Here is a 20,919-nt window from a genome sequence, read left to right as displayed (position 1 = left end):
ATAATGTAATTCTTAATAGACATTATTACAGATTATGTAAGAATATGTTGATTTTAAATTCCAGAAGTGTTTTTAAAACAAAAGTAATGATGGTCATGTCATTTCCCAACTCAAATTACACACACACGATAAATTTCTTTTTCATTTCAGTGTTTATCAGTGAGGATCATGGTGGCGGACTGAACAGAAGTTGTCAAAAGGGAGCGTGCGCGATTCTTGTTTCTTTTCCTGATCTTGAATGAAGGCGTTATCCTTGATATAAAGTGTCACTGAATCAAGCTGAGCTGGAAGAGGAGGGTAGCACATCTGTACAAAACAACAGGTAGAATAAAAGAAGTGAGAGGGACAAATTTTAGCAAAAAATATACATTTTAAAATAAGGTCGAAGTAACTGAGTTTGTACAAGAAAGCAATATTTGCCTTTCAGTATGCAGGTTGTTTTGTAAGCATACTAATTTCACCAGTTCTGTGAAGTGCCACGTAATGCAGGTGGGGCGCGAGGAGGTTTGAATGTGCTTCCTTGTGCTAAAGTATCCACAACCCAGCTGATGGCACTGGAGCAGTACTCGATCTGAAAAGAAGAACAAGAAGGTGTATCTGAGAAAAGCGTCAATGAGTCAAGACAACTTGAGAAAACCTATGAGAATATGTAATGCTTGTTTTTTGAGAAGTTTGTAAAAACATTTTAGCTGACACACATGGAAAACTATTGTTTTCGTTCTTTGAAAACAATTGTACTTTTTCCTTTTCTCGGTGAAAACTCACTCCACCATGCCTTCCTTTCGGCCTGTTATTTGGCAGATCTAACCTGTAGGCATTGGAGAAGCTGTTGTGACCTGTTTCCAAGCATGAAAGTGGCAAAACCTGGTCCCTGTGTGCCAGTGAAGCAGTCAGTGTTCAATTCCTAAATGGCTCTCCTCTCTCAAGCATCTTTTTGGAATTTGTTTTTGTTTTCTGCACTAAATAATATAATACACCATTTCTTTGTGTGTGCATTTATTTTTACAACTGATTGCACTAACATGATTAGCTTAAGTTCTGCCTCTGCTTCTTTAATGTGACATTCTTCAATCCATAAAAGTACTTAGTACAGAATTACTTACAGTCACCTAAAATAACAACTTCACATAATCCAACCTAAAACTGACTTTTGGCTGTACAGTAGATATTTTCCTACTTTCCTATTTTATTTTTAAACACCTCTTAATGTAATTTGCCAACTGCCACCTGCTATGAAGTGCTTTAACCTTATATAGAATAGTTTAACTCTGCAGACATGCTCTTTCACAGCAGCTCCACATATGTATCACGTATGACTCAAATGGTACGAAATGATAAGTTGGAGCTTCGGTTTTACCTGATTCTCCAGAGACCGTAGCCTGTGTTCGAAATCTCTGCTTTCACTCAGATGTTTAAGCACACCATCTACCCTATATAAACAAAGATACATTTACTTCAGAATGATGGAGTCACACAGTAATAAATAATGCTGCTACAGTGGAGGATGAAGGTCTGCTCACTTGGCAGACATCCGTTTGAGCCTTTCTGAGTCGCTGCTTTTCTGGATCTTGATTCGAGCAGTCAGGAAGTCTTCCTTCTGAATCGTTTCCCACATTGATAGTCGGTTCGCTGCCTTTTCTTCCAAGTCTAACACTGATAGTACAGACCAAGGGTTGAAATGATTACCTTTCAACTCAGTTTTCATGCTTTCGTCACTGCTAAACTGAGGTCAGTGAGTAAGTAATCAAAGAACCTATTATTGTAACCTGGCACTGCCATTTTTAGTGAGCAACTGAGTGATAACAAGGCAGGCACTGTTTAACAAAAACTCACACGTAGCAAAATGTGCTAAATAAAATTTAGAAGATATCAAATATCAAATTCAATCAGCTGTGGCTTTCTGACTCATTACTCATTAAACCTTTTACTTTAAAGTAATTAAGCAATAACTGTATGAAATGAATAACTTGATTTAATAGGAACCAAGTCTCCTGACGCCAATACTGACCAAAGTGGTGAATCTTTACAGAGGGCACTCTGCGAATAACTCTCCTAATAAAGATGTTGATGTGTGAGAGGATAATGAAAGGCGGAGCCAAAGAAGGACGGGAGTGGTACTCAGCAATTAGGTTGTAACGCTGGAACTTCCAGTAGGTGTCACTGTGTTCCTGCACTTTAGAGAAAGTGAAGCTGTGTAGATACAAGCAGATCAGAGCCACTGAGTCAAACCATTCAGTATGTGAACGCACCTTCAGATATAATAAAAGACTTGTTCTTTACCTAAACATGGCAATAAGCAGGTTGATGAGCAGGATGTTGGTGACCAGGAGATATATGACTAGCAGAATCACTACCATCCAGTTACTCTCATGATTTCTACACGGCTCTTCACCGCTCTCAATCAAAGTCACATTGTGTGTACAAGTGATATCCCAGCCCTTGCCCACTGTCATAAATTGGAAAAATAAGAAATGGTTAAAATTACAATAACACTCAATTTCAAATTTCTGTGATGAAAGTAGGTTCCAGGAAACTGCAGCATTTTAAAACAGATTTCAGCTTATAACACAGATTTTCTTATTTTTATGCCACTTGCACAAACACTTGTACCATCCATCTCTTCCACGGGGATCTGTCCAAAGATGTGCAAGTATGGCCTGTAGAAAACTCTCCGAAAAATGCGATTCAGGTTTGGATCATAGTTGTAGATCAGAGCCTGATTGGCAACTCCATACGCCATGACCCACACACCCAGGAAGAAGAGGAAGAAGAAGACATCCTTCATCTAAACAAGAGGAAATTGTGATCTTGTTTGCTTCATGATTTATTTTTATATATATATATATATATATATATATATATATATATATATATATATATATATAAATAATAGGTTTACAACTGGTATATTGCCAACTGATGGTAACTTTCTCACCATCTTTCCTACAATGATGATTTTTGGCCCCAGCTGCTTGTGAATGGCAAAAATGTGAATGAGGCGAAGGGTGAAGACCATGTAGTCCAAACACAGGACATCCCGTCCAAATTCATGTGACCAGTGGAACATCCTGAAACACAAGCACAGTAAACCTGAATCAATGAGGTAGCAGCACCGCCAGGCCACAAACCTGTATATTAACCTGTAAAATGTGGTTTTTAAAGAAGAAACATTTTTAAATTTAAGGGACTAAATGACCAGGGGTTAAGGAAATTATTTATGCCACACTACATCCATAAACACAAACCAAGCACAAGTCTTTTAAACCTCTTACAATTTTGCAATGAAAACACCTCATTCAAAAATATTATTGTTGAAAATGTTTTTCAATAATCTGTCTTTTTTTGTATTTCTTGTCCATACCTGCAGATTAGTCCTAAAATGAACAGGCTGATGGCGGTGAGGTCACATTTATTCCACAGATCCTTAATGTAGAGTCTGAACCTTTGACGCCAAGTCATCGTCCCCACAAAAATTGACTAGAAGAAGAACACGAAAATTACAACAAACTAAATTATAAGCTGGTGGCATATATCCAAATACTGAAAACTACTCTCCATGTGCTGTTCAAAGAAAGGTGTATCTAATGTGGTAAGCAAAGAAGGAACATAATAAGGAAGAAAGAGATTCAACCAAAATGATTGATTGTTCACAATATGTATTATTATAAAGACTGGGTAAAAAGAATAAGATTTTAATTTATGTAATTATATTTAATCTTCACTATATTTCTTAAGTTATTTGAATTCAGTAACAAATATTAAAATGTATTAATCTACTTTAATGTCCATTCTGAATTTAATGCTTGTGACACAGGAGCATATTAACCACTGTATTGCAATATAAATCTTCAGTTATATCGTCCTTCTTCTATGTGCAATTTAATAAAAAGTTCAGTTACTGGGTTCACTTTTTCCCTTTATATTTCTACAGCTACCAAACCTTTCTGGGAAATAAAGTTCTAGTAAGATGTGTCTTCACTCACCTGTCTGATCTCCTCACAAACGATGGTGAATACCCAGAAGTACAACACACACTCAGCAACACCTGGACCTGAGGGTGGTGGGGGATCAAAATCCACCAACAGCACGTAGGCGAAAAGCAAAAGAAACAGGAAGTACATCAGGACGTTGCCCAAAAAGGAGGTGACTGGTGCAAACCAGAACTGACGCCAGCGTGACACTATGAATGGACGCTGAGGTGGTCGGTAAGGTACACCTGTATCAAAGATTATAAATGCAGATAGCAGGTGACTTAAATGACAGCATATGGAGACAAGAATAATTTCTGATGTCTGACGTTCTTCTTGTAGTGAGTGACAACACTTATTCAGAGATGACTCTTTAAACAGGACTCACCTTTAATGGTACCACTCCTGTGACCTTTTGAGTCAAGGTCACTGGTGTGAGAACGAAAATAAAATTAATTTAATTGTTAGACTTTAGCTAATGGAAATCAATAACATAAAGACAACAAACTGATGTTCTACAGATTAACAGTGAAGAGTGCAAGTAGAAATATTACAGGTGCTTGATGTCCTCCAAAGAGAAGACGGTGGTCCCATAGAGACTGTTAGTGTCCTGGTCTGGCCCATCCTCATTAGGAATTCCTTCCTCCTCTTCCAACTGATTATCTTGTTTTCTATGAGGTAAAATATGTAGCAAATGTTTAAAAAAATATATCAAAATACATTTACAAACCTTTAATCTGAAAAGAATAAGCCTTTAACCTGAAGGAGATCAGATTGGTGTAGCAGAGGATGGGGCAGAAGAAAGTGAGCAGGAGCCTCCAAACCTCTGTGTTCCTCTTCATATCACCCCACCAGATATGGGAGAGCAGAGACTGGAAGAAGACAGAAAATGAGTCCTTATCAATCAACAGCAGCTCACTGGCACAACATGAAGGTAGGATGTGTTATTTCTGAAGAATCCTGCCATTTTTACTTTGTATTTAATTTTTTTGTAATTTAAATTATTGTACTGTACATGAAAGGGATTGTGCATTACATAGTCTTATTTATAGGTAGTGTGTATGTATTGATTGAACTGTATAATCAAAGCAGATATATACTGAACTGACCTCACAGCCCATTGTTCATTCAGTGGGCTGGTTTCCGTTATTCCCCAAAAGTTGATTCTGTTCATCTGGATGTAGTGTTTTCAGTGGGAAAAACGTTTCCTCACTCATCCAGGTGACTTCTTCAGTCTCAGCTGACTGCAGGTTTCCCCAAATCTTATAAACAGTACATTTGCATAATGACGGAAACCAGCCCACTGAAGGAACAATGGGCTGGGAGGTCAGTTCCTTGATCATTAATATGCAAATTCTCATGACCATTGATCAACAACCACTGACCAAAACCCACTGACCAAAGCTCATTGATCAAAGGCCATGAGTAGCATTCACAGAAAGTGGGGGAATGGCTGCAATCACAGCATTGTATGATGACGAAGGATGTACCCTTAGCCCCCCGCCCGATTCAGAGATGGTCTTTCCATTTTCACCTAAATTGCCTCCTTGACTCCACGCTCAAACCAGCGTTCCTCCCTGTCCAGGATGTGTACATCCTCATCATTGAAAGAGTGTCCACTGGCCTGTAGGTGTAGATAGACTGCAGAGTCCTGGCCTGACGAGATAGCTCTTCTGTGTTGTGCCATCCACTTCGCCAGAGGTTGTTTGGTTTCCCCGATGTATAAATCCTGACAATCCTCCTGGCACCTGGACCAGTTTTGGGGTTTGAAAGCCACAGAGACGTAGTGTTTAGAAAAAATGTGTCTCAACTGTTCCGATACTCCTGACACATATGGGATCACTACAGGTTTTCGCTTAGTCAGAGGTTGTTCTTCTCTCCTGGATCGGCTGGAGCTTTCTTTAGGTGCTTTCCAGCTCTGACAAAAGTCCAGCTGGGATAACCACATTTACTCAGGGCCTTCTTGATGTGCTGTTCTTCTGCCTTCCTGGCTGCTGTGTCTGTGGGGATGATGTTCGCTCTGTGTTGTAGCGTCCTAATGACACCCAGTTTATGCTCCAGTGGATGATGAGAGTCAAAGCTTAAATACTGATCTGTATGCGCAGGTTTATGGTACACATCAGCTTCTAGATGTCCCCCATTACTGATGGAAATCTCACATTCTAAGAAGGCTAACCTGCCACTTTTCATATCCTCCCTGGTGAATTTGATGTGTTGGTCCACCGAGTTAATGTGATCTGTGAATTGTGGTACATCCTGAGATCTGATTTTCACCCAGGTGTCATCCACATATCTGAACAAATGACTTGGTGGCATTCCAGGGTAGGATTAAGAGACAGTTCCAAAAGCAAACACACTTGGTCGATGCTGAGAGTGGTCCTGTTGCTGAAGTTGGGGTCATCCTGCAATCTCTTACGAACTACCTCCAACACTTCAGTGACTGGAACACAAGTGAAAAGAGACGTAAAATCGTACTTGACCATTGTTTCATCTGCCTCCATAATGACATCTCTCACCTTCTCAACAAAATCCAAAGTGTTCTGGATGTGGTGTTCAGAGCTGCCTACCAGCGGGTTGAGGATCGAAGCCAGAAACTTAGAGATGTTATAGGTGACCGAGTTGATCATACAGACAATCGGCCTTAAAGGTGCACCCTGTTTATGTATTTTCGGTAAACAATACAGACTTGGTGTAGATTCCCCTGGGTACAGCCTGTGGTATGAGGTCCGGTCAATAGCATTGTCTTGTTCTAACAGCTTCAGGCAATCTATCCCCCTCTTCCTGTAACCACTTCCTGGGTCTCATTTCAGGGGCTCATAAGTATTTTCATCACTGAGCAGTGACAAACTTCTCTCATGATAGTCTTTCTGGTTTAGCAATACTGTGCACCTACCCTTGTCTGCTGGAAGGATGAGACTGTTGTTGTCTTTACTAAGTGATGCAAGTGCCTTCCTCGCCTCCATGCTGATGTTGGATGCTTGGGGCTTTGCATTGCTGAGACAGGCTGAAAACTTTCGTCCGTAGTTGCTCTGCTTCCACGTCTGCAATGTTGTTATTTCAGATTGCTGTTTCTGTGGCTGTGATGAGTTCAGTTATTGTTCAAATGTGTTGTTTATAAGGTTTGAGAAACCTGCAGTCAGCTAAGACTGAGGAAGTCACTTGGATGAGCAACAAAACGTTCCTCCCACTGAAAACGCTACGTCCAGATGAACAGAATCAGGTGTTCACGATTTCCTTACCTGGATGTGCACACGGGTACTTACAGACACACACCATTTGTGCTGCTGCTGCCTCTAAAAATATCTTACATTATCAATACTGTGTGCTGTTCAGTAACTTTGTCATGTTTATTTATGCAAATGTTGGTTGTTGCTGTGGTTTCTCTGCTGTTTGATTTTTTGTTGGTGCTTTTGTTTGTTTGTTTGCTTCTCCCCAAGTTCAATTTCTTTCTTTCTTTTCCATTCCCCGGTCTTGTCCGTTATGTTTGTAGTAATCCAAAATAAAGAATATCCTAATTAAGCTCTAATAAAATATTACTATCAAGTGGGCAATTACAGCAAATGCTGGAATACTGTACTTGTGAAGTTTTATTTGGCACTTTTTGGCCTTCAGTGAACAATTCTGATTCAGCTAAACTGCAATACAGGACAGGGAAAAAAAAACATGAAAGAAAGAGGTTAAAAATCTAACACACCTGTACGCCATCATTACTGAAGAAAAGCCGAGCGTCACCACTCACGCCCATCTGAAGACAAGTGCTGCCACCCCAGACAGGAGACTTCCTAATTAGCAGGGTGAAGGATCGGCGTTCATCACTCCGATAGCAAGAGCTGAAGATATCTGAGGTAAAGTGAACACAAGACATGGCATTCAATTTTATTTATATAGTGCCAGTTTACAAGAATAGTCATGTAAATGTGCTTTATGTCGTATAGTAAAGACCCTATATTGACACAAAGAAAACCCCAACTTGTAACTCCCTATGAGCAAGTACTATGAAATTTTTAAGAAATGATGGGGCCAATTTTTTCAAAGCTCTTGTATGTAAGGAGAAGGATTTAATTCTGGGTTTAACAGGGAGCCAATGAAGAGAACCTATGAGAGACATATGCACTCTTTTAGTATTCCTTTTCAGTACTCTCATTGCAGCATTTTGAATAAACTGAAGGATTTTTATGGAGCTTTTAGGACAACCTGATAATAATTACAATAGTCCAACACAGAAGGAAATCAACCAATCAGTCAATCAATTTATTTATAGGCACTTTTAAAAAGCAACACAGGTTGACCAAAGTAAACCAAACACACACAGAAAGAACAAAACAAAAATCAGCCACAATTATAAGCTAGGGAATAAATATATGTTTTCAAATGTCCTAACTTGAAGAGGCAGACTGTTCCAAAGGTTAGGAACACAAATCACAAAGGCCCAGTCTCCTCTGTGTTTTAGCCTGCTTCTGGGAACAAGCAGAAACAGGCTATCAGCTGTTTGGATTTAGATTTCTGTTTGGAGTATTTTTAGTTAAAAGATCAGAGAGGTGCGAGGGAGCTAATCAATTTAGAGACTTAAAAACAACAAATAAAATCTTAAAATCAATTCATGAACGTACTGAAAGCCAGTGTAAATGAGCCAACACTAGGAGAAATATGGTCACCTTTACATGTGCCTGTCAAGAGTAGAGAGTTGTAGTGAACAAGCTGAAGATGAGAGAGTAGAGCCTGGCTAATGCCAAAATAAAGACTGAGACTGTAGACAAGCCTGGATAAAATAAATGCGTTAATCACTCATGCATATTTGTTCAATACAAACATGCAATTAAAAGCATATGCTGGTAAAAAAATGTGCACTACATGCACAGTTGCCATTAGAAAAGCCAAAGCTGATCACTTTGTTATAGAGGCTTCAAACAATCTCTAAAACCTCTTTACATTTATGAAAACAATAAAGTCCTTGTCTGGTGATAATACTGGCACAGCGCTTCCCCCATGCCCTTATAAACACTTGCATCATATTTATGAGAAGGCTGACATGCTTGGTTGTTTTAATGAACATTTTGTAATATCTGGCACACTGCTGAAGAAAATAAATATTTCTTATGAGCATTCCTCAGCTGCATTCTCTGATCCACTCCTTTAGCATCAGATGTGCTCAAAGACTTCAAACTTTTGGATACTAGAAAATCAGCAAACAATTTGGAGCCTTAATTTTTCAAGTTAGCTGTTGATTTTATCGCCCCATTACTTACTTTTCTTGTTAATCTTTTTTGGATACAACTGAAATTCTAAACAAATTTCTTTTGAGTTCTTGAGTTCTAGCAACCACAGAGACGAGTCCATTGTCAGAGAATATAAGAAGATCATTTATAACCTGCAATAATCCTGTTTCTGTTCAAAGATGATTAATAGAGATGGGATTATCATATTTAACATCAAAGAATGAATTAATGGTGGGAAATATTTGAACACTCTTGTGGGAATGGGGTCTAATAAATGCTCAGCTGAAGTACAAATATATATTTGTAGTATTCAACATAGATGTACATAATTACACATGTGAAATGGTTATGAACCTTTATATTTTCTCAAATGGTTAAATGGTTAATTTTATGTTTTCATTAAAATGTAAGAAATATTCAGCTCAACAGACATGTGACTTTTTCAATCTGGTTACACCGCGGAAAAGAAACCAGGAGTTGTTCTTATTTTCTTATGTTCATCAGTGATGAACAGTAAGAACTTTATGGAGGGATTTTACAGAACATAAAACACTTTTCCAGGCTAAATGAAGATCTTCAAAGTGTTTGAGATGCCATTTCCTCTCCAGCTCTCAAGTTATCTGCTCTAAGCTACATATTTGAGACTTATATTAAAGAGTCAAACACTTCTCTCCCACATCTCTGTGAGAGTCAGGTTTAAGTAGCTGCTCTGTACTCTAGCATTGAAGAAGATGACATTGGAGGAACTATATCCTTAAACTTAGTTACAGCACATTCAGAAAGATATTTATTGTAATGAAATGTTTCGTTACTATTGTGTAAAGTGTTAGATAGGTTTTGCTACAATTGTGTTACATCAGCTGTTAAAAGGAAAATTCAAAGGACACTTCATGAAACTATTATGAAAGTAGATAACAAATATTGTCTCTTCTAATGTCTCACCATGTGACAGGTTCTCAAACCTGTGGGCCAGCTCTTTCATGGAGAGTTTGGTTTCATTCTCTACCTCAAGTTTGGACAGTTCTCTGAGTATTTTACATCCACCAAGAGCACTCAGGACTGCCTCACCTGCCTGGAAAGTAAAGCAAAGACACGGGTGCAAAAAGTAAATTCATTGTATCTAATACTGTCTGCATTATTATCTCAGTTCATTCTGTTCAAGTAGTCTAACTGGTACAGCACACACAGACAATCATTAACACATTTGCCTGCTGCATGAAGTCCAAGTTGGTGATATTAGCAATTTACTTAAAGGCACTATATATATATGCATTTTAGATTTATAGTTCTACTGCGATTTTTCACAAGATCTACTGCAAGCTGGAGTAGAACCTGCAGCATCTCGTGTAGTAGTTCATGCCCAACTATGTAACATGTACCGAGGCTGCAGGCTTAAAAAAGGATTATCATCACTAGCTGCTGACTCTGAAGTTGCAGTGTGTAAGAAAACATCTACTCAACAGTTGCTGCCATATTAATTTAAAAACTAAATGCTTAAATCTAGCGAGTTCAGAATTGAATTTGATTATTTTATAGTAATTATTTGCTTTTAGATTAAGATTTAACATTGTGATTAGACATAATGTCATATGTTATCATATGATTTACATTTAATATAATCAATGCTTAGATCATAAAATAATCATTAACAATACATTGTAACAAATAGCACTAGCTGCATTTCATTCTCACAAATGTCCAATATCGCTTAACTTCACCTAAAAACCATGGTTTCACTCAAATAACAAATTCAAATAATCTATTTATCCATTCATACACCAATGACTCTGTCATACAATGTAAATCTGTATAAGATGATTTTTCAATTCCTTTTTTTCTTCTGTTAACTATGAAGTAATCGCCTCATAACCTTTTGGAAAAGCACAACTCCAGAACTATTAACACTGGAGAAACCAGTTGTATCTTGACTGTGGCTTTTAAACCAGCTGAACACATGTAGAACATTTTTTAAATTTGTCGCAGAGCTTTTACCATCTCCCAGAAGAAAATGGCCATCTCACTGCGGTTTTGCAATACCGCCCAGAGGAAAAGCGAAGCCCAGGGATGGAGGGAGGGCAGGTCCTGATACTTGCAATGTCCACGCAGAACCTTACTGGCACGCTTTGATGAATGAAGAAATAATACTTATTATCAGGTCAACCATGAAAAAGAGATCCTATAACAGTGTGTGCATATTCTGAAAGGTTCAGAGTACCCTCAGAGATGTCCCTTTGGATGAAGTGAACTCTAATTTCAAAGTTTTGTAGTAGAAAGGCTGGCAGACATCACCCATTAACAGCTGCAGGACCCTTGACACCTGAGGAAACATGTGGATGGGACAATAAGCACAACAGTATCAGATGTTCTTCACATTCTTTATTAATCTATTTAAGCATAATTAATGAAAAAGGACAGAATCTCTTTGATTCCCAAACTTACCTCAAAAAGGGTGACCTCCTTCACTGGTCCATCCTGATTGCTATTTTTCAACAATCTTGTGGATGAATTCTGTTTGTCTGATGGTGAGTGACGCTCCACCATTGCCAGCCGCTCTGCTAGGCACTGTTGTAGCAGCTGATATAGTAAGCTCCCATCTGGCACAGAGCGATAGAGGCTTTCCAGCCTGCCATAAGTTAGGTACTCCATGATATTCAAGCCATTCTCAGTGAAAAGCCGAACAAACTGGGGCTTGTCGTTGATCAGCGCATCTGTCATTGAGTCCTCCAAATCTTCATACTGTTTAATTGGAGGAAGGAGATCATGTTTTAAGACAGGTCAACATTTTTTATGCCAAATATTCCTCCATAAATCAGATTTAACAAATAAATGAGTGATTTATTTGTCAAAAGTGTTACAATAGACTGTATAGTGTGATGTTGTGTATGAATTCTTCTTTCAGTGTGATGTCTTTTTCCCTCCTCACCTTCCACTGGATGTCTCCATTGAAGAGTTCACTCTTGGCAATGTCAACCCTGTTCCACGTTACTGCTAGTTTCAGCTCATCACTATAAGGGTTGGCATCAGCTGATAAATGTTGCTTACTTGCTGAAAAACACAAAGACAACACAAAAATCTAAATAAGATAAAAAAAGTGTATGTTACAGCTCTTTTGCAAAATTACAGTCTACTTATACATACCTCCCACGAGTGTTTTAAGCAGGACTGTGTCAAAGTCATTTGGACTCTCGTGCTCTCCGTGGTAGACTGTAATCAAGTGTCTGTTCTGGTAAATGTTCAAAGCCTGGAGACAGAAGATGGGAAAAGGGAACAGGAATGACAGAGACATAAGTCTCCATTTTAATGCATTGGACCAAGGAATATGAATGCATGTCAGTGCTGTCTTAATATTTTACTTTTCTTTTTCAAAACAGAAGGGAATTACAGAGTCGTTTTAATCATCTTGTTCCATTCTGTTATCATAGACAAGATGACATTTTGACATATTTTGATATATTTGATATAAAATGTCTATTTTTATAGTCTTTTTGTCAGCTGTTCACATACATGAAACTCAGATTTCAGTCTCAGAGTTTATTGCTAAAATCAGAGAAAGAATACTTAACTAAAGGCGGCACTTTTATTGCCCGGAGAAACAAACTAAATACAAAACAAAAGTATACTAAAGAAACCAACAAAACATGAACTAGAACTAAGAAACTCCTGGTCATTAGTGGCTTGACCTAAGGACATGGAACTACACACGACCCACAGCAACGTAGAGGTTGCGACAACAAACATTGGGAAGACTTAAATACACAGGCAGGGTAATGAGAGGCTGGGGGACAGGTAAAAACACAGGTGGGACTAACCAGACAAAACAAGACAAAACTGAACACACTAACACGGGACACGACACTGTCAAAGTAAAATATGATGTATGATGTATGGCAGCCTTGACACTGAGACATGACTGATGGGATATGAAATGTGGAACACAGGGAGGACACCGTGACTGAAACTAGGAGCTAAAAGCAACAAACATAACATGAACAGAAAACCATGAATAACAATAATCAAGGAGTACAAATCAAACACAAAACCAAGTGCCGTGACAGGAACAGAGTGCCAACACCTGATAAGTCAACAACATGCCACATAAAATAACAGGTTGACATGTTGACTCAGCTAAGGCAAATTTTTACAGCTTTATTTGATTACTCACATTTTCCCCTCTCAGTGTGAAGGAAGGGTAGAACCAGAAAATTCAACTTAAAGAAAAATTTAAAAAGCAAATTAATAATAGTCAATGTCCTCCACCTGTCCAGTTTCCTGAAATTTTATTAAGGGCACACTGCACACCATGCTAAGAAATGACTGTGACTGAGTGTCCACCATGTTTTATTAGTCACTAGCATTCTCCGTTTGGCCAAAGGGTGGGGAAGAGTGGCGCAGGTTTCTGGGCTTCAATCCAAAGCAATTTTCTGATGTCTTAACTAGACAAAGGATCTAATGGCTCTGGGGCAGAGGCTCACAGGAGGTCGGCCAAGTATCTTAAAGTCTGCGCCCCCCCTCTGCATAACACAGCAGACAACGCATCATTTTCCTGTTCACCCCCATCAGTTTGTTCTTCTCCTTATGTGCTATTACAAGCTGCTCTGTTAACTTTTACATTTAGAGCTAAATGTGATTGATTGTTTTGTTTTCCACAATGCCATCACTGATGTGGGGACAGTAAATGATAATTGTAAAGGCCTTTGGGATGCTTTAAACCGTTTTAAACAAACTGATTACCTTACAACAGTAAAGATCACAAAGCACTGTATACAAAGAAAATGCTGATATATTACTCTGCTGTAAAATTTAGATCAGTAGTGTCTGATATATGGTGGCTGTGTGGAAACACATGGCTACGTCGGAGTTTTATCCCAGACTTTGAAAGGCACTAATAACAAAGTTAGATGTTCTCTTGTATCCATTTGTCCACAGGTTCAGTCATATCAGATTTCAGTCTCAGATGGCAAACATCTGGACATGGTAAAATAGAATGGCATAAAGGTGTGTGTGATGTTTGGTGATGTGTGTGTACCTTCATCCCTAGCAATACCACTGATAATGGTTCTTTTACAGAAACAGTTACTAAACTGGAAACATTGGCGGATGGATTTAATGATCAGATTTGATAAACACGCCTCACACTGAATGGCTTCCTTATCTTAAATCTTTTTTTCTTTGTATAATTACTTATAGTGAAGGTCAATATGACCTGGAGTAGCCTGCTCAACTATGTTATCTGCTGACTGTATGAGACCAGCACCTGGAGAAAGATAGTTGGAGTCGCTCTCTGGCCAGCAACAGCGCGGGTGAAAAAAAAAAACAGTTGCAACTGCAGACTTTATTAACTGAAAATTGCACTACACCATCTTTGAAAATGGTCAGACTGGAGTGCAAATGAGTGAAAAAGCATCCTGAATACCCTGTTCCATGTTTCTAAAACACATTGAACACAAATGCATTAATTTATTGTAAATAGTACTTTTTAAGGCTATTAGATTTTGATTTTGGGCTAGTGCTGATTGATCAGTTGCATTTATAAGCTTGCATATATGATTTGGTCCTATAAAAACAACTTTCACAGCTTGTGAGTGAATTAACTTTTTGTCACTGTGGTGAAACAAATAGCAGCCTGAAGTTTCAACAATTTGTAACAAACTGAGAAAGTAATTTTTAAATTACTACACTAAAAAATATAATGTGAATAAACTTGGAATTGTGATCCTGACACATTGACAGTAAGATCAAGCTAAACACTTTAGTTCTGAATATCAGTGCTAAAATACACCGCAGTCTAGTCTGTAGTTGATAAATATGCAGAGAGATAAAGTGTTTCCTCCAGCTCATCTGTAGAGTAAATGCAGTGCATCTGTTCTCAGCACTCACCTGCTCAACTAGTTTGTCGGTCTGTGCCTCTGAAGGAAAATGCTTCTTAAACCGTTCTGCCACTCTGTCTTTAAGGTCCACATTAGGAGCTTTAAGAGTCTCACTGTTGCCTTCACCAGAGGACGGCACAGCTGGAGCTGAAGACAGGTTCTCCAAGACATCACTCAGGAAATCAGCCAAGCCTCCTGAGCCACCCAGAACCAGCCAGGGGATGCAGCTTTTTAAAGAGAGATCCATTCTCTGACAGACATTACAAAAACCACGAATGAAACATTCACACAATTTAAATAGTAAGTCAAAATTAATGTTGTGATAATGAACATATAAAGCAGACTTTACCTTCAGCATGTCTGTTTCCCCTGATATCAGCATACAAAGGACAGGGATTTCAATGCTGCCACTTCCTTTAAAAAGATACAACAATTTTTAGCATCTTCCAATCTTGATCAAATGCTTTTGTTAAATTAAACACAAATAACTCTCAATTAACTTTAGCTAAAAAAAAATGAGTGGAAAATATTGGGCTGACAACGTGCTATCAGTATTCAGATAAAACTTCCCTTAAGCTCCCTCATAATCCATAATATAATATTTTACTTTAAAGTTTATGGTGCCATCTCTCACCCCTTATGCCTGTGCGCTGATGGGAAATGTATTCCTCCAGTCTGGCTCTGAACTCTGTTTCTCCTCCTCTGTGGCCCACACTACCATCGTCCACCAGCAGAAAGGCCTGGTAGTTGTTGTCCAGGGGGCAGGAGTTCTGTGATGCGTTTCGGGCATTGTACTTTGCAGGAAAGCTCCCCTGCAGAAGCAGAAAACCGGGTATACTAGTGTTTCTTTACTTATATGTGTTTCAATAGAAGATGCAAATACAGTCTTGTCCCAAGACTATGGAAATGAAGCATGGTAAGCATGGATTTACCTTACTTTGAGCACTAAAATCCACACAATCTTAGTCATTTAAAATTAGGACACATAAAAGGCTGTTTGTATTAATTATAAGCAACTAAAACAAAAAACACAATGAAAAAGACAAATATAAATCAAATTTTTAAGTGAGCTTTTTGGACAATAAAGGTGAACATGATATTTTTTAATGCTTTGAAAAATGTTTAAATGTGTAATGTCTGTACTACCTGAGGTTTGACCAGCTGCTCTCGCTTTTCCACGATGCCCCACGGAGCAATGCCCAACGCTACCACCTTGTTGAGGGACACCGAAGATGCTGCAGCTGCATGATCTCTCACCGCCTGTCCAACACACCTGCCAACATCTTCGTGCAGGCCTGTAGTTAGGATCCATGCACCTGGGGGAAACAGATAAATGGTAAATGGCCTGGTTCAACCTGTATACCACGTAGATTACTGTGACATGTCACTAAATGTTTCCCCAGTTGTGGAAAAAGTTGGGATGCAGTGTAAAATGTAAAAGTGAAAATCACAATTGGTGCACAAAAATTAAGGCCAGGGTCCAGGGAGTAACAGTATGCTTTATTAGACCTTATAATCCACTGAGCAATCATTACTGCTTCCATCTTGGTGTCTTGAGTGCTAGGGGAGAAAACTACTTTATTGGGAACATCAGGTAGGCACTATTTGTCTTAAGTGTATTTAATTTTATGCCCACAAAATCTCCAACAACAACACCTGACATGCCAGGTGTGTTCCAGGACGCATAGCGTCTTCTGGCCACAAGATGGGGTCTGGCCAGAGATAAGCTGTTATTATCTCTGTTGGAAGGAGCAGTTTGTGATCAAGGTCTACCTGCACGCCCAGGGTCAAAGAGGGTTGTGCATACTCTTGCTGATAACGTCACCAGACATTCTCCTGCTCTCACAACGGAAATTATGTTTGGCAGTTCAGACATTGGATGAGTGAGTGCATTGCTGGCAGTTCCAGCCTCCAGGTGTAAAGGCCTTGAGATAGGCTGGTGTTGCAGCTGATAAAGGAGATGCCTCAGAATTGCCAGAGTTTGGTAGAGAGCACACATAGGACCTTCTCTTCCCTACTGTTGTTTTGGTTTGTTGAATGGACATCATAGCTGGCTCTGAGTCTGCTTCCTTCCATTTCCCAGATATCCTTCCAGGTGAGCTTACTGTGTTCCAGGTTGGTCAGTTGGCCTGTTGGACTGTGAGTTTGCTTCTGTGGATCCTTTTACTTTGTATTGGTGTCAGACCTGCTCAATTAACAGCTTTCTTCTCTGGTGTATGAAGCCTTGTGCCACATTGGTCAACTTGTCCCATATCCATGTTTTGATTTTTTCTGTAGAGGTAACTGAAAACTATAGCTCTACACCGAGAAAAGATTTTGCTTGCTGCATGGCCTCTGATGGAGTCCTTTTCCTTCCAGTGGCCAGTGCGGGAGCAGATGCTCAGATTGCTGCATTTAAGCCTTACCCAGGCCTTACCAAGACAACTTGTATATCTTGATGTATGCTCAATTATCCAGGTAAGGAAGCGTTTTCAAAGCTCAAAATGCTACGTCCAGATGAACAGAATCTGCTTTTTGGGGCATCTTTTTTAAAATCAGTTTTAAAATCTAGAAACTAAGTTCAGGTAAGGCATGCGTTGAGAGTATTTTAGACATTTTTTATGGCATACGGAACTGTGTTGAAAATATGATGGCATCTGCTAACCAACAATAAAATATTTCAGCAAACAGCTCACAGAAATTCCAATCATACTGTTAACATCACAGATGAGTTTGTAAGGCACTGACACAGATGCATAAAGTTTTACCTGTGCTTTGTGACGCTTTCACCAGTCCCTGTCTGAGGACCTCCCGTACCCAGGTCTTTATCTGTGTCCTGCTATTTCCACCCACAACAGAAACAACCAGGTTGGGTAGAGGAAGACCCCAATGGGTTGTCAATATGTTGTACACCACCAAAGGCTCAGTGCTCCATGACAGGCGCAGGAACTAAGTTTACAGATTTGATGAATTAAAGGAAACAAGCATATGTCAACAATGCCCAAAGACTTGTAAATTAATGAACTGTGATCTAGTATTAAAGCTAAAATGATGCATCAGTTGTTTGAACCTTTAATTTGTAATTAAAACTTAGAAAATGAAAATGATGCTTGAAAGAGTGACCCAAAAGAGCCCAGAATCATTTTTACTGTCTGGCAAACTATAGGAAAGTCGATGTAAAAAAAAAAAAAAAAGGTGTAAAGTGGCAGTGATACCTGTGTCAACATTGAGTTCTTATGGGTTTTAATCTTGTCACTTTATCTGTACTGACTTTGTTTACTCAGGTGGAGCAGTAGCAGGTTGAAGGTCAGGAAAACTCAAAGTACTGGCTACCAGAGCTCCGGATTTATCTTGATTTTTATTTAACCCACCTTTACACCCTTAGAGAAATTTTCCTTTAATAACTTGCTCACATTTTCAAAAACTGTAGAGATAAAGTGGTATGGGACAAAATGAAAAAAAAAAACCCACATAGCTGTGCCTCTTGCTGGCTCCTGTAAACTGCACCTCTCCAAAGGCATCAGTTGGTTGTTCAGAGGAGTGCTGCACACTTTTCCACTGGTTCACGATGGCTGTGCTGAAATAGTCTCCAAGAGCCACAGAGGCATGGTCATCTCTCGCAGCCCCACACTGACACAATGCACCATTACTGAGAGAGGTGGAGGGATACAAACAACACAATGAGAAGTTACTCAAAATACATGTGCTGTTATTAAAAGACAGAGGTCACAGTACCTGAAGGAATCTTCTACAAAGGTGCTGCACACTCGTTTCTTGATGATTTTGGGGATGCAACTCTGAAAGGATTTTTAAAATGTTGTTAAATAGTGACAAACATCTACATATATCTTAGTGTAACATAGTTTAACAGTGAGTCTGTGTATGCACATACTCTGTAGTAGAACAACACAACCCACAAGCCAAAAAACATGTTTTTCTATTAAGCTTTTGAATTAGCCTTGGTCTTTACAGCTACTGATTGCTGTCTTTAACAATCTCAGTGTTTTTCTTTCCTTACTTGAACAATTATTTTTCCCAAATATATGTTGATCATAATTATTTGTAGTGCATATATTTCTTTCTGTGATAAGTAGCCTTTTTTCAGTGTTCAGGCTGCAAAAATAGCAGGTGTCAGTGTGGAGATGAGTGCGAGAAATCTTTTTAAACCTTGATACAATTATAGCACAGTTGCTTTGAAAGCTTCATTGTTTCACAAAAGCTTTGCTTTACTCATCACTAATGTGAACACATCACCTCAGCAGCTAAATGGAATGGAATGCAGCCATCATCAACGTTATTAGTAAACATGATGAAGTGCTTAACTACATGCTTATGTGTAGGATGCTGTATGTAGACTAGTAGACATAAGTGTGCTTTCCATTTTTTTCTGTTAAGTAAAAGTCAGTGAACTGCTATAGAAATGTTGCACCGAACCTGTTTCTACTTATTAAAGCTTGTTTTACGACCAACCAGTTAGACAAGTTTTGTATCAACAAATTGCAGCTGAAATAGTAGATGTTAGTTCACGGGCACGTTTACAAAGCTTGTTGTGTGTAGTTTTCCAAGAAGTTTGTGGGCGGCTCACCATCACTGTTACTTGGAACTTCATTGTGAGGATTTTTTTCAAGTATAGCTTGCACTTGAAAAAAAAAAAATCTTTAAATGTAGGAGTTTTTTTGTTGGTTCTTTACTTTCTCTTTTCTTTTGTTTTCTTTTGGCCGACATGCCACCATGATATCGTAACAGCAGCTGAAAGATTTTAGCAAAAGCTGACTTACCTGGCTCTTCTCAGTCTGGCAGATAATGTCTGTGTTGTTATCTCTACCGGCTTCTTCTATTCCCCCTCCTTCTACGTTTGCTCCGGTGTCATTCATGCTTCCCTTTCAGTCGAGCTCAGTGAGAAATGTGTGCAGAAGAACTAAAATTAACTTTTTCTGACCATACTTCACCTTGTGGCTTACTGCTGAAACCCTATTCCCTGCCACTAACGTCTCTCAGTGTCCACAATAAAAGTAGGTGCAGCCAGCACTAAGGTATGGGTGTGGTTTCACAGAGGCAAACAGTTCCTCCAAACTCTGAAAACAGGAAAAGCCAGTCAAAACCACAAACTACTCAGACACAGAGTCTGAGCTGGTGTATTGTTTATTCCAATCCTTCCTCATCGCCTTACCTGGTCACTGGCATCTCATGTGAGGGAACTGAACACCCTCAATGACACATTTAGACACCATTATAGCAGACTGACAGCTCAGCATAGTTAGGTTCTCTAATTGTTATTGGAAACTAAAAATATTACACATTTGCAACAGAGACTGTTAGGTATGTGTCTCTGTGGTGCTCATGCCCGCAAGAAGTAAAAGCCAGAGATTTGCCTGCAATAATCATGCAAAGGCAAATATATTTGTTTTAAAGGCCAATTTCAGTCAGAAAATTATTATTAGAATTATTATTCAGCTGAAATTTAGCCCAATATGTGCATGGATTCCACTTGCTTAAGCATAACTTCATAAAGACGATTTCTGGGTCTCACAGACCTGTAACTTCTTCTGTAAGAGGCTCCTCTGTCCTCCACTCGTTGCCTGTATTAATGGCACCTGTTTGAACTCGTAATCAGTATAAAAAACACCTGTCCACAATCTCAAACAGTCACACTCCAAACTCCACTATGGCCAAGACTAAAGAACTGTCAAAGGACACCAGAAACAAAATTGTAGACTTGCACCAGTCAGGGAAGAAGAATCTGCAATAAGTAAGCAGCTTGGTGTGAAGAAATCAACTGTGGGAGCAATTATTAGAAAATGAAAGACATACTGATAATCCCTCTTGATCTAGGGCTCCATGCAGGATCTCATCACATGGGGTCAAAATGATCACAAGAACGATGAGCAA

At 39.0% G+C, this 20,919-nt stretch overlaps 1 protein-coding gene across 1 annotated transcript; it reads right to left on the bottom strand.

Annotated features, from left to right (window-relative positions):
- LOC148101753 (transient receptor potential cation channel subfamily M member 4-like) lies at positions 1–20,044 on the bottom strand. Its single transcript, XM_087845438.1, has 28 exons — positions 19,809–20,044; positions 18,766–18,827; positions 18,502–18,679; positions 17,799–17,979; positions 16,198–16,367; positions 15,686–15,863; positions 15,401–15,465; positions 15,062–15,301; positions 12,323–12,425; positions 12,108–12,229; positions 11,624–11,920; positions 11,400–11,501; positions 11,177–11,305; positions 10,127–10,256; positions 7,663–7,808; positions 4,728–4,840; positions 4,523–4,639; positions 4,357–4,397; positions 3,984–4,216; positions 3,362–3,477; positions 2,936–3,068; positions 2,611–2,785; positions 2,281–2,446; positions 2,009–2,190; positions 1,521–1,653; positions 1,358–1,430; positions 421–571; positions 1–306 (listed from the first exon to the last, which is right to left on the bottom strand). The coding sequence occupies exons 1-27, from the start codon at positions 19,902–19,904 to the stop codon at positions 458–460; spliced, it is 3,795 nt and encodes a 1,264-aa protein (XP_087701564.1). The 5' UTR covers positions 19,905–20,044; the 3' UTR covers positions 1–306; positions 421–457.
- Positions 20,045–20,919: the final 875 nt, after the last annotated feature.

The sequence above is a fragment of the Neolamprologus brichardi genome, chromosome 8, assembly GCF_056152115.1.
Source record: "Neolamprologus brichardi isolate AB-2024 chromosome 8, ASM5615211v1, whole genome shotgun sequence".
Taxonomy (NCBI): domain Eukaryota; kingdom Metazoa; phylum Chordata; class Actinopteri; order Cichliformes; family Cichlidae; genus Neolamprologus; species Neolamprologus brichardi.
The sequence above is the reverse complement of the archived record's forward strand: the minus strand, read 5'-3'. Positions and strand labels throughout refer to the sequence as shown.

Bases quoted from the DNA above. Each gene is read 5' to 3' on its own strand.
- LOC148101753 (XM_087845438.1), bottom strand. From the start codon at position 19,904: ATGAATGACACCGGAGCAAACGTAGAAGGAGGGGGAATAGAAGAAGCC. The intron at 16,368-17,798 runs GTAAAACTTTAT...TGTTTCCCCCAG, and splicing joins GAAAGCGTCACAAAGCACAG to GTGCATGGATCCTAACTACA. The intron at 4,640-4,727 runs GTTAAAGGCTTA...TTTACCTCATAG, and splicing joins ACCAATCTGATCTCCTTCAG to AAAACAAGATAATCAGTTGG.